This window comes from Rutidosis leptorrhynchoides, chromosome 2 (assembly GCF_046630445.1).
Source record: "Rutidosis leptorrhynchoides isolate AG116_Rl617_1_P2 chromosome 2, CSIRO_AGI_Rlap_v1, whole genome shotgun sequence".
NCBI classification, from domain to species: domain Eukaryota; kingdom Viridiplantae; phylum Streptophyta; class Magnoliopsida; order Asterales; family Asteraceae; genus Rutidosis; species Rutidosis leptorrhynchoides.
Window position 1 is genome coordinate 473,981,073 of NC_092334.1, and position 14,224 is coordinate 473,995,296.

The window sequence follows — 14,224 nt, forward strand, 5'->3', positions numbered from 1 at the left end:
TATCAATAATTTTATAAGCATCAGTTTATGTTTTCTTCATAATAGAACCACCAGCTGCTATATCTATGTCCTTCCTTGTAGTGATGTCGCATCCTTGATAGAATATTTGTACAATTTGACAGGTGTCTAAACCATGTTGCGGACATCCTCTTAATAACTTTCCAAATCTTGTCCACACCTCATATAGAGTTTCATTCGATTTCTGTGTGAACGTAACAATTTCTCCTTGAAGTCTTACGGCTTTAGATGCCGGAAAGAATTGTTTAAGAAATTTTTCAACTAAAACGTCCCATGTATCAATCGCCCCTTCAGGTAACGATTCCAACCAATCTTTGGCTTCTCCCTTTAAAGTCCAGGGAAATAACATGAGATATATCTGTTCATCCTCAACTTCTCTTATTTTAAATAGAGTGCAGATCCTATTAAAGGTACGAAGATGTTCATTTGGATCTTCCTTCGGCGCACCACTAAATTGGCATTGATTAGTCACCATGTGTAGAATTTGTCCTTTGATTTCATAATCTGGCGCATTAATGTCAGGATGAGTAATTGCGTGACCTTGGCCAGTGCGTTTAGCTCTCATTCGGTCTTCCATACTTAAAGGTTCCAGATTCTCCATAATTGAATTTGTTGAATCCGAATCACTAGAGGATTCTGATTTAATGGTTCGTTCCTCAACAATCTCTGTTTCAATGATTGGTGGTTTCGGATAAAAATTTAATGGTTCAGGATCTATGAATCGTCCCTGAATATTCTCCGGATTCTCAATTGTGAGGTCGGGTTCAAAAAATGGATTATCGAAAATTTGAATTGGAGTACTTGGTCGACTGGACGAAGATTCTAAAGAAAAATCAACGGCAGTAATATTTACTAAATGTCTTGATCTAGTTACAGGTGGTGAACGTACAAAAGGTGGTGAACGTCTTGCTCGGTGCATTCACTGAATATCCTATTAGTTTTTAAAAAGGAAAGAAAAATTATATAAGTTATCCAATCAATAGACTTTTCTGATTTTGCCCACGTTTCGAATAGCCAAAAGATGCAGCAGAGGGGCAGGATTCGTTTGGTCTCAATATAATTGAGGACTGTTTGGCTCCAATAACCCGGTCCACGTATAAATCCAACTATTACTACGAACCAGAAAATTTTGATGTCTATCAATTTAACCACTTAAAATAAATTTTCGTAATTTTAAGAAATTTAGATAAGAAGTAGAATAAAAATCTATGTCCTAAAAACTAGAATAGCGAGAAATAAGAAAGAAAAAGAGCGCGTCGAAAAAGAAAAAGAAAAGGGTTGAAAAATAAAAGGCATAGGAAAATAAGAAATAAAAAGAAATGACTTATAGAACTTAAAAACACTCGACTAACCCAACCTTATTACTATCACTAACTTAAAATTATAATCGCAAATTGAGATTACTAATTGGAATGATAATTGATACATAGGTAAAAGGTGTCTAAAAATATTAAAGCTTACAAGAAAAACTATATCCCAAATGGCAATATCTTAAAAAGAAACTAAAACTTAAAAAGGCGTCGCAAAATTCTAAAGTACCTAAATCTTAGTCTAAAGAAAAAGCACTTAAGGAATTTTACGGCAAAGCCTAAAAATCTAGAACTAAAAATAACTATGGCAAAAACTATGTATTAAAACTAAATACGAGCGAAAAATACAAAAAATTACGCTAAAACAATTAAAAAGGGACAAGATATAAAAATATACTAAAAGTTGTAAAAATTACAATTTTTTATAAAAATATTATTTTTATATTATTTAATTTATAAAACTATTAATTTTACAATTTAATTAAACTAAATAAACTAAATATACAAATTAAATAAATAAACTAAACTTAATAATAAATTAACAAAACTAATTAGGGTTTAATTAAAAATTAATAATAATAATTACTCCGTAATAAATGCTGATTAGGGTTCTGTCAGGCGCGTCAGGGAGAACTCTGCGAGTCGCGGTTCTCGAAGCTGGAAAACTCCGCAAGTCGCGGGGTTTCAAATTTCAGATCAGGTGCAGGACAAAATCGTTCGTTTCAGTTTTTTTTTTTAAATTTCTGTTTTATATTTTCTGTTTAAATAAAAATATTTATATAATAAAAACTTATATTTAAAAACTAGAATAGAAATAAAAATATGTTACAATTTTATAAATAAAAATCTTAAAACTAGATTTATATATAATTTTTTTTTTCGGTTTTTGGATTTTATGTTTTAAATAAAAACAAAATATTTAAATAAAACTTATATTTTTATAAAATAAAAATAAAGAAACTTTATAAAACTTAAATATTTAACAAATTCTTAAAAATATTTATATTTTTGTTTTCTTTTTATGTTTTCGAATAATTAACACGTATTTTTACAAAAGTGTATTTTTTTTTATAAAAGTAAACTAAAAATGAAAATCCTTTTTTTTTTAATATTTAGCATTGCGCTTTCGGCGTTTAAGATCCCCGGCAGCGGCGCCAAAAATATTTGATGTTATGTGAGGTGTATATAAAATAGCTTTATATTTTACAAGGAAATACTATTAAATACGATACAATTTTACACAAGATATTTATTTATTTATTGAATGGATATACTTAAACCTTGCTACAACACTTATAGGCAGTGTACCTAATCGTACAGTAGTGTAGTTTTTAGTAAGTCCGGTTCGTTCCACAGGGAATCTTTTTCACAAAGCTTAACGCTATATTAGTTTAAATTTATAAAAATACAAATATATATATAAGTAATATTATTATTATAAAGGGGGGTTTTTACCGTTTAATGACCGGTTTGTCGATTTTAAAACTTTAGTCGCAGTTAAAACCAAATGTAAAATATTAAAAAGACTTAATTTAAAGCGTAAAGTAAATAACGATAATGAAATTGCGAATAATAAAAGTGCGATAAAATAAACTTGCGATAATTAAAAAGTACGATAATTAAAAGTGCAATTAAATACAATAACAATAAATAAAAATGTGATAATTAGAAGTGCAATTAAATATAAAATAAAGGAAATTAAATATGAAATAAAAGAATTATGCTTATTTAAACTTCCGTAATCATGATGTTTGACGTGTTGATTTTAGTTTTATGCCCATGGGTTAATTGTCCTTTGTCCTGGATTATTTAATATGTCCATACGGATTTGTCCATAATAGTCCATCAGTCATAAATATAAAGAGCGAAAGCCTTCGTCAAATTATTCTTATTCCCGAAGTCAAATATTTCAACTAATTGGGGATTCGAATTGTAACAAGATTTTAATACTTTGTTTAATGAATACACCAGGTTATCGACTGCGTGTCAACCAAGGTTTTACTACTTTGTTAACAATTACACCAATTACCCTTGAATATAATTCACCCCTGTTTCAACAAGTCTATTAACTATTAATCCAGTTCCGTGTCCGGTAAAATGAATAATTATTGGTATTTATAGATATCCCGCCCACCGTACCCAGTTAAGCGTATGTGGTTATATATAAATACGTCGAATTATAAGTTTGTATATTAAATTAACAAGGTATTGTTTAGTTAATATAAAACCCATTAATAGCCCATAGTCTAATTTCCACAAGTGTCGTTCTTTTATCCAAACCCCAATTATGGTACAAGGCCCAATTACCCAATTTTAGTAATTAGCCCAACATCATGATTACTTCGGATTAAATAAGCATAATAATAACTTAGCTACGAGACATTAAATTAAAAAGGATGAACATAACTTACAATGATTAAAAATAGCGTAGCGTTACACGGACAGAATTTCGACTTACACCCTTACAACATTCGCTAACATACCCTTATTATTAGGATTAAAATTAAAATTAAAATTAAAATATAAATTATAAATATAAATATTACGTATAGATATAGAGAGATTGATATATTATGATTTTGAAAATGATCAGAATTCGTTTGCTTTTATAGGAATTTTCGTCCAGGTAATCTCCGCGACTCGCGGCATTTTTTGCCTTCAAACTCCGCGAGTCGCGGAGTTTGAAATTCCAGCTCACCAACTTTGGAGTCTTTCTTCCCGACGGATTTTTATTACTTATATAATATATAAATAATTATAAGAATTATTTAAATATTATATTATATTTATGTGCATAGTTGACTTGTAATTTTTAGTCCGTTGCGTCGAGCGTTGAGAGTTGACTCTGGTCCCGGTTCCGGATTTTCGAACGTCCTTGCGTACAATTTAATATCTTGTACTTTGCGTTTTGAATCTTGTACTCTTGTAATTTCGAGACGTTTCTCATCAATAATTGGAACCTCTTTGATTGTCTTTTGTACTTTTGAGCTTTTTGGTCGTTTGCGTCTTCAATTCGTCGAATCTGTCTTTTTTCTTCACCTTTTATTATTTAAACGAATATCACTTGTAAATAGAACAATTGCAACTAAAAGCTTGTCTTTCTTGGGGAATAATGCTATGAAATATATGTTCGTTTTTAGCATTATCAATGATCGATTGAAATCTTGATGGTTTTATTGAGATTATAATCTGAATTGTATTGTTTAAGTGTACATCAGTCAAATGTTTATATACACTAGTGAAGTAACAGCTATTTCTATTTTTGGGATGGATCCAAATTACTTTTGGAACCCCCAATTACAAATGAGGAAATAATCTGACTTTGCTTCTATTTGACCCGTTATGTTGGACCCTAGTTGATCTTGTGACATGCCTTTAAAAAGGGAAGTGATGAACAAGCTTTCTGATCCCTAAAAGTCAAATTACCAAAATAGGTAATTTGACTCCTTTGTTGGTTTCTGTATTCTAACATATCCACTGTATACAATCGTTATTGACATTAGACGAAGTTGTTCGTACGTGTGTGTTGTCCAAATAATGGCTACACGCTTAGTCTACTATTCCTAATCTTAGGATTCGTCAACATGTAGATCGTTTAAGCAATGGAGAAAAGAGAAAGTACATTAGCTTGATCAGCCGCACTCTAAGTAGGTATAATCGTGACAACATACCAATCACAAGTTTTGATCTTGAGTTCAACATTCAAGACAAAAAAGCGGATTCACTTATCAATAAATGGGTCCGGAAAGTAGCGTCCAAAAGTTGTCTCAAGGAACTTTATCTTAATTTGATTTTTCTGAAGATGAATTCTTTAACTTTGACTAATGAGATATTCTCCGGTGAAAACCTGAATACAATAACCTTAAAAAGTTTAAAAATTGACAACCTGTGACGATCGCTCAAAATCCATATGGACGAACACGTCATTCATCGATTTCATTGCGAGGTATTTGACCTCTATATGATACGTTTTGTAAACATTGCATTCTTTTGAAAAGGCACACCATAAATGAATATTTAAATCAAAGGTTTTCGACATCTGATGATTTCTACATATAGACAATCACCGTAAATAATAGTTTACAATAGTAATTCCGTTGACAATGCAGTCAAAATAAGATACATGGTGATGATTTGGTGAATGCAACGTTTCCTTGATAAATATGTCATGTAAGACTCCATGCACATAGCTTGTCTAACATATAAGCAAACAGCGGAAGACTTCTAGGGAACCTGAGAATAAACATGCTAACAAGTGTCAACACAAAGGTTGGTGAGTTCATAGTTTTAGTGTTTCGCATAATCTGTATATAAAGGTGGATCACAAGATTTCAGTTGTTTCATCCGAAACGTTTATCAAAATATTCTACGAAATTGAGCACCCTGGTAACTAAACTTAACGTATATATAATTTATACCCTTTGTATAATCATCTTAATAATACACGCAAACCAACGTGTACGCTTCTCAAATAGCATACGTCCGTTAAAAGGCTAGTGCTCTAGCTCAGACGGGGATATCAAGCCCTATGGATCCATATACTACTACTCGCGCCCACCAGTTCTTATAACCGGCAGTTACTAGTTACCAAAGCTAAGGGATTTTCGGTTCAAACTCTGTGTAGAATTTAGTATGTACTTGTATCCATTGCGTTTAAAATAAAGTGCATGTATTCTTAGCCCAAAAATATAGATTGCAAAAGCAATTAAAAAGGGAGCAAATGAAACTCACCTTAGCAGCACATAAGGTCATTCATCAAAAAGTGACCGTAACTCGGAATGCAAGATTAACCGCAGATCTCAACCTAGAGAACATATGTTGGTCAATACATGTCTAATAAACTAGGTTGGGTTATAGTGTATCACAATCCTAATGCTCGAGATCGACATACAAAAGTTATCAAAAGTCATTTCAAAAAGTCAATTTTGACAATTGTTCAACAAAACGAGACGTACCTTATATAAGGATTCATTTACTTGGCTAGTAGTACTAGTAGTATTTTATCAATCTCATAAACAGGTTGTTTAAATATTAATTGCAGATTCAAAAGCAATTCCAATTAACGTCAATTATAATTCAGTTGACCATATCTTTTGATTCGTTCATCGAAATTACGCGATTTCTAAATGAAAAGTTATTGATTTTTCGCCAGCTTTTCGAAAACATGTATATCATATACCTTTTACCAGTAATATATGTATTTAATTCGTGATTCATTATAAACTGTTTAATGACGAAATTTAGCATATAAGCATGTATAAATATATACTCGAGCACTAGACATGTATACACTATTAATATATAAAAGATAAGATATGAATGCTCACGTATCAATATTGAGATTCAATATTGCAGGAAAGTACGTAGACGCAACAGAGATGATAAATACTAAGTTTGACTTGCGAACAATACCCATGAACATTACCCATAACCTCCATAGCTATAACCCATAATTTCCTTAGTTCTATCCCGTTTGAAGCTTGTTTTGAAAGTGACACGCTCATGATCTCATCGTAATATTTTATGTATAATATTACTAAAAATATTAAGATTAATAATAATAATAATAATCTTAATATAATAATAATAATAATAATAATAATAATAATAATAATAATAATAATAATAATAATAATAATAATAATAATAATAATAATAATAATAATAAATACTTAGGAGTAATATGTGTAAAAAAACATGCGCAAGAAACCTGGTATTTATAGCCATAATTCCTGATTCTGATGCCCATGCGATCGCATGAGTTTTATGCCTATTTCTCATGCGATCGCATGGCCGTCAGATCCAGCTCACATATTTTTTGTTTTCTTGTTTGTCGACATAATTAAATATAATATATATAATATATATAATTTAAATAATTAATTATATATTAAATTAAATTTATGTGCATAGTTGACTTGTAATTTTCTTTCCGATGACTCGTACGTTGTCACTCGACTTATGTTCCGGTTCCGGTTTTTCGAACGCATTTTCGTACGCTTAGAAAACTCGCAATTTACGTTTTGTGACTCGTACTTTTGTCAAAATATAGTCTTAAATTATCAATAAACTATATCATTCAAAGTGTATCTTAAACTTTGGAGTGTTTTGGTCATTTACTTCTATAAATCATTGTCTCGCTATTTGTTAATATATATATAATAACAAATCGTTTTATGACCAAGTTAATATATATTTTCAACATTCATAAACACGTTTTAAATATACGTCGTAAGTTATTCATACAATTAATATTCCAACTTATCATATATATTCAAATAAATATTTAAACCAATAAGTTTAATGTACGGTATCAAAAAAAATTAATACATTGTTACGTTTTCAAGTTATAGTATATATATATGTATCTATATACATATAATTGTTCGCGAATCGTCGAGAACAACCGAAAGGTATTTGAATATATGAAAATAGTTCAAAAATTTTGAGATTCAGTTTTACAGACTTTGTTTATCGTGTCAAAAATGTTACTCATACAAAGATTAAGTTTAAATTTGGTCAGAAATTTCCGGGTCATCACACAACCAGTTAACCGATTCCCTTCTAGTCATTGGTAGCAATCCTGTGATCAAGTGTGTGAACCTAAGAGTACTGAAGTTGGACGAAGTCTACATCAGTGAAGAGGTACTTGATAAGTTACTCACAACTTGTAGGTTACTTGAGATAATTAATCTTTCATTTATCAAGGGCTCAAAGATGACAATTAATGTTAAAAACCTTACCTTTGCAAGTTGAAAATAACATTTACTGAAAGTGATCACGTATCAGAAATTTATGATCTCCCAAGTCTTCACTATCTTCTTTACTCCCTATGTTTTAAGTCAGTGAAGGTGGGTCTACTGTTCAACACCGATTCGCTAGGAAACCTGAGAGAATTAATCTTACAATATGTTGAAATGGACGACTCATTTTCCGAAATTATCAAATCCAAGTTTCCGTTTCTTGAGAATTTGACACTTGAAAGTGTAAACTGCAGGTTTAATATCATGGATATCACATGCGTTCCGTTGAAGAGTTTGATTATAGAGATGATGTCATCAAACAATCAAATCGACATAAAAGTCTACGCTCCAAAATTACAAAAATTGAATTATGTGGGTGGTGTAGTATCAGGTCTTTTGTTTCCATCATCTATTGTTCCTGATCAAATTCTGCTAACATTAAATTGGATGAAACACATTGATGATATGTTTTTTATGAAGTTGAGGGAAATACTTAATCTGCCAAGCAAGTTTAACATCAAATTAGAAGGTTTGGATTCCGAATACGTTTTAGTACCATTCGACCTTAATGATCTGAGAAGAAGGGTCCCTCCTCCAGCTACAAATGTTGAAAAACTCTCTTTTATTAGTATATATATATTCAGACGAAGTTGTACGGGTCGACCCAGTACTTTTTGATGCATTTTTTTGTATTATTCATCCCAATTACGTAACCGTAAAGCCACTCGAACAAAGCTTCAAGAAGCCAATTGCAAGGGTGATGATGGAACTGAAAAGCCGACCAAATTTCAAATATGTTGAGATACAAAATCGTTTCAATAAAAAATGGGAAACAATAACACTAACAAACTCGTGGTTTTGTTCACCTACAGGATTGGCTTTTTTCGACTAGTATTCAGTAAAGTTTTAACTAACTTAAATTAAAGACATATTTGCAAATTGAGTTAAATCTCACTCGGTGTTCCTTAGAGAAACTACCGTTTCTGGCATGATTTAAAACCCCATGAAAATTTGATTTTGCCATTTTCATGGCGTCTCAATTTTATTTTTTATTTTATTTTATTTTTTAAAAAACTTTTTCCTACTTATTGGCCGGAGGTCCACTCGGAAGCAATCTCTCTATCCGTCGAATAGAGAGAGGGATGATTTTCTCTACTTTTAAGGGTGTTTTCACTCTAGGTGGAGAAATGACTTGACTTTATTCTCGGATAGGGGAATGATTGTCTACATCTCACCTCCCCCATACACCACTTATGTGATATTGGGGTTTTGTTGTTGTTGTTGTTGTTTGGTAGTTTAGATAATTAGTTGATGATTTGGTTTTTCGTAACTCTTTACTAGTATACTGTACCTTTCATTGTTAATTAGAATTATAGTTAGTTGATGATGTGGTTTTTCGTAATTATTTATTGTCTATGTAACTTAACTAAATTAAACTTACCGATTTATCTAAATATACCTTTCATGTGGTGATATGTATGGATAATAATTACAATGCAATAACTGATTTACAGTTTTGTATCATGTTATTTAACGAATCGTTAGATGTATCATGAATGACTAGTTGAGCTTCGTTTAGCATGAATCAAATGATGTTGAAGATTTTCTGCAGGTTTCAAATTTCATGTGAGCGTGGACAACAGTTGATAACCTTATTTGTAGAAAGAATGTGGTCCCATTAGTACAATTTACATTTGTATTCATTAGACCACTCCCAACAATGACACCGTCATCAACACTTCCTCAGCGCCACATCAGCTTTCTCTCTCCACCTTACTCACCACTTCCTCCCATAACACTCCCAGGACACACCATTGCCAACCATGACATACTGTCTCCTCATTACATACCCCACAAAATTAATTAAATAAATTAAGGTACAAGTTTATTTGCTTTTGTACAAGTAATTGTTGCACATATACATGAAGAAAGAGAAAGAAATCCGTCCTCGGAGATGCTATTTGAGGAATTGGATGAGGGCGAAGTGGTTGAGGGCGGATGAGGGCGGGGGAATGCCAATGGAGCCCTCGAGGAAATGGGTGGATGACATGGGTGAGGGCGGACTGTTGGGAGTGGCCTTATATTTGGACACTTAATGGAGCCAAAGTAGTGTTAACAAACTTAAATCAAAAATACAAATAGTATTCTCACAATTCTATGTATGTTTTATCATGTCATTTTGTGGTTGAAATAAACAAAGAATCTATGTTTTTATATACATAAATGGGTCATTATTTTATATTCCCCATGTAATTAAATTTGATAGTTCAGTACATGTATGCATTAGATAATGACTTTATGTGAAGTGACCAACATGGTAGGTGAAGAAAGGAAAAAAAAAAAAAAATGAAATTTTGATATTAATATTTGATATGCAAGATTACAAGAAACTTACAAATAAAGAGATGACTTCATAATTATAAGTAATAACATGAAATTTCTAATGATTCCTAGGATCATAATCTTGCCAATATTGCATAGATCCAAAACCAGATGAACTTCCTTGCATATCCGTAGACGACGACGAAGAAGACTGCAAGATATTCGGATTATAACCCATTTCATTTGCACCCATATCATACTGTGAGTAATAAAGGTTAGGGTACATAGTACTATTATACGACGGTTGAGGCTGTGTAGTTGGTTGTGGTTGTTGTTGATGATGTGGACGGGTCGTTAAATAACCTAACTCGGACCTCCCTGGTTGAACCCTTTCTGGGAAATTTAGTTTTGCTTTGTTTCCTTTGAATCTTAGAGCAGCTTCGTCGTAAGCCATGGCTGCAGCCTCAGCGGTTTCAAATGTACCAAGCCACACCCTAGCCGCTTTTTGTGGGTCCCGTATCTCTGCGGCCCATTTTCCCCATGGTCGTTGTCTTACTCCTCTGTAGTGTCTCTTTTTCTGATTCCCTTCTGTTCATCATACATTTGTCATTTTATGTTTGTTATCGAAAAAACGAAACTAATTATTCTCATTAGTTTTTCTTATGTTAGTAAACCTCAAGTTGCGTACATCGACATTGCATATCGAACTCGTTTCGTACAACAATTTTATCATTAATAGTTAAGAGATCATGCTTTAAAAACTAACACTTGCAATAAGGAATTCTGTTAACCTGGTTTTAATATTTACTCCGTATTTATTTACTTATTTGGTTTATTGGATTTTACTTGGATCAAGTATCATATCATATCTTAAATTATCAATTTGAGGCAATCCACAAGCACATGCATCTTTAAACATGGACAAGATGGGCAATCGACAGAGCCCAAAATATTAAAATGACTCAAAATTTTGAATATATAGATATATAATTTTCTTAAAATTGTCAATTAAATTAAATATAAATATAAATTTGTCAACTATATAATTGTAATACTATAATTTTTGAATTGCTAAATAAACTGTAACCCGAACAGGGAAAACCTTACAACTTTAAATAAACTGTAAGTAAATAAATAGATAAATTTTAGTATTACTCCGTACATATAATTCTTATATGCATTAAAAAATCAAATGTATATGAGGGTCAATTTTATTTTCGTCCATGGCCTACTAAATCGTTGTAACGACCATGTGCATAAAGAAATAAATGTGATTACCTGGTGGTTGTTGAATATTTAGGGGTGGTTGGCTCGGAGTAGCAGAATAGTCATACTGTGACATATGATCACCATGAGTGGCGGCGGCGGCGTTTTCATCACTGCCGATGACCTGAGAAAGGGCAGAGACAATGGCGGTCATATCTTCTTGCGACTGAGGTGAGTATACTGGAAACGTGTCATCCTCTTCTTCTTCTTCCGCCCGAATGCTCCTTTTCCCATGTCTCCGGTTAAACATCCTCAACTTTCACTTTCAATTCCCTTTTATTTGTTGATTTTATTTTTTCATAAAAATTGTTAACACAAAAGAGAGACAGAAATGGTGATGTGCGAATGAATAAGGTGTCCAAACTTATTTTACAAGAAACTTGCGGAACAAGAGTTGAGAGAGATGATTTAATATGGCATAAACACAACTAGTATTTATAGGTGGTTTTCTCTCATGCATATGCAAATTTGCATGGTGTGAACCTTTGAAGTATTTGACGCGTTTTTGTTTATAAACACTTATGTATGCATGTTTTTGTTATATATATTTATACTATATACTATATATATAATATATAATTTCTACTTCTACTTAATAATATTTGTTAATTTATATTTATATGGTCACAAAAAGATAAAGCTTAACTTTTCTTGAAAGACTAGTTGAAATCTACCATATATTAAATGCAATAAATGGTCATAAACGATAAGAATAAAAGTTACACGAGACTTAGGTAGAATTTTGAGTTGGAATGAGCATGACTTTGTAAAGAATAACAATATTTATAAAATAGCATAGTTTTTCTCTCTAAACCATTTATTTTTCATGTAAAGTATATGAAACGAAAATATTATTTATTTATTTTATTTTTCCATTGTCTTTTTTTTTTTTTTTTTTTTTTTTTTTTTTCAATTTTCCAACCATTTTTAAATGTGACTCACAAATGTGATACAATTTTTTATTTATATTTTATACTTTAGATTTCTAATAAAAACTTCATAATAACGTGTCAAACAAATTTATGAGATATATGTTAATAATTGTAGTAGTATGTATTATTTGTATAATAAAAAATAATTATATCTTTACAGAAATTGTTAAAGATAATAATAATTAGAAAGAACGTTTAGAGAAAGTTAGTTATGACATTGGATTTTATTTTAATAATTTGTGTAGTTAAATCATATAATTCCTTAATTGAATTTATAAACAAAATTTTAATTCAAATAAAATGTGGGCTCACAAATGAAATACATTTTTTAGTTAGCTTTTTTGCATTTAGATTTCTTAAAAAAAACTTATAATAATGTATCGAACAAGAATATTATATGTATGTTCATAATTGTAGTAAAATGTACCCAACTGTTTCATAATAAGTGTCATGTTTTGACTTTTTAAATTTTTTTTTTTAATTATGACTTTAAATATGTTTATTTATATTATATAATAGTTGATGAAACGAATACCAATAAAAAGTGCATATAAAACTCTATCTATTCATATAATTTTTATCAAATATTATATAACACAAATACATATATTTAAAGTCATAGTTGAGAAATAAAGACTTTGAAAAGTTAAAAATAACACTTGTTATGGAATGAATGGAGTATTAAATTATAAAAAATCTAATTAGAACTCAATGGAAATTGTTAATGGATAAAACAATTAATAAGAAAGTTTAGAGAAAATTGGGACATTGAATTTTTAATCGTAATTTACGTAGTAAGATTTTATAATTCATTAACTGAATCTATAAACAGAATTTTCATTTAAATAAAAATCGGGGCTGGACTAATAAGATACAAAGTTGTTGGGATGTTTATAAAAATTAAGGTCATTCATTGATTATTAGACTAATTACATAAATCTATTAGATCTGGTATTAGAGGTGTGCTTAAGCTAATTTTATTGAATTAAAATTGTAAGTATCCATTTCAAATGAACAAGTTGTGATATAGCACCAACTACCCGCTTGGTGTTTCTGCAATGGGTTATATAAATAGTAGTCAAAAGTTAATTAGGACTCCGTATTGAATTATGCAATGAGACTGATAGGGAATAGTAATGTAATATAATTTGTAGGACTTCACGACTTCGAATTTTGTCAAATGTGTTCTCTATCACCTTTAATGTCATCATTGTTTTTTTAGGATTCAAAGACATGGTTTGAATTCCATGTTTCGCTGTTTTTTAATTTTGAATTTGTGCAACCCAACAGAGCTATGGCAATTGGCAATCCATAAATTAGTAAACAATAAATTTTCCAAAGCACTTTTCATAAGATATCTTATGTGATCACAAATATTTATATTACAAAATTTTACTTAAGGCTATGTTTGTCGACGAAATTTTTGGAGTCTTTTACTTTTATGAAAAGAAGTCTAATTTAATAAAAAAATCTATTTGGTTCAAGGAGCTTAAAACTTTTAGGCAGAGAGAAAAATCTAAAAACAACTTAAAGCTACGTTTAATTTTTAGCTTCTGGCTTTTTATCATTTTACTCTTTATTTAATAGATTCGGCTATTTTGCTACACACTAAAATATATTAAAAAAACTATCA

At 30.6% G+C, this 14,224-nt stretch overlaps 1 protein-coding gene across 1 annotated transcript; it reads right to left on the reverse strand.

Annotated features, from left to right (window-relative positions):
- Positions 1–10,511: 10,511 nt before the first annotated feature.
- On the reverse strand, positions 10,512–12,035 carry LOC139892593 (ethylene-responsive transcription factor ERF114). The gene is made up of 2 exons (XM_071875703.1): positions 11,672–12,035; positions 10,512–10,981 (listed from the first exon to the last, which is right to left on the reverse strand). The coding sequence occupies exons 1-2, from the start codon at positions 11,907–11,909 to the stop codon at positions 10,512–10,514; spliced, it is 708 nt and encodes a 235-aa protein (XP_071731804.1). The 5' UTR covers positions 11,910–12,035.
- Positions 12,036–14,224: the final 2,189 nt, after the last annotated feature.

Excerpts from the sequence above, each read along its gene's own strand:
- LOC139892593 (XM_071875703.1), bottom strand. The coding sequence starts at position 11,909 with ATGTTTAACCGGAGACATGGGAAAAGGAGCATTCGGGCGGAAGAAGAA. Across the intron at positions 10,982-11,671 it reads AAATATTCAACAACCACCAG|AAGGGAATCAGAAAAAGAGA; the intron begins GTAATCACATTT and ends TATGATGAACAG.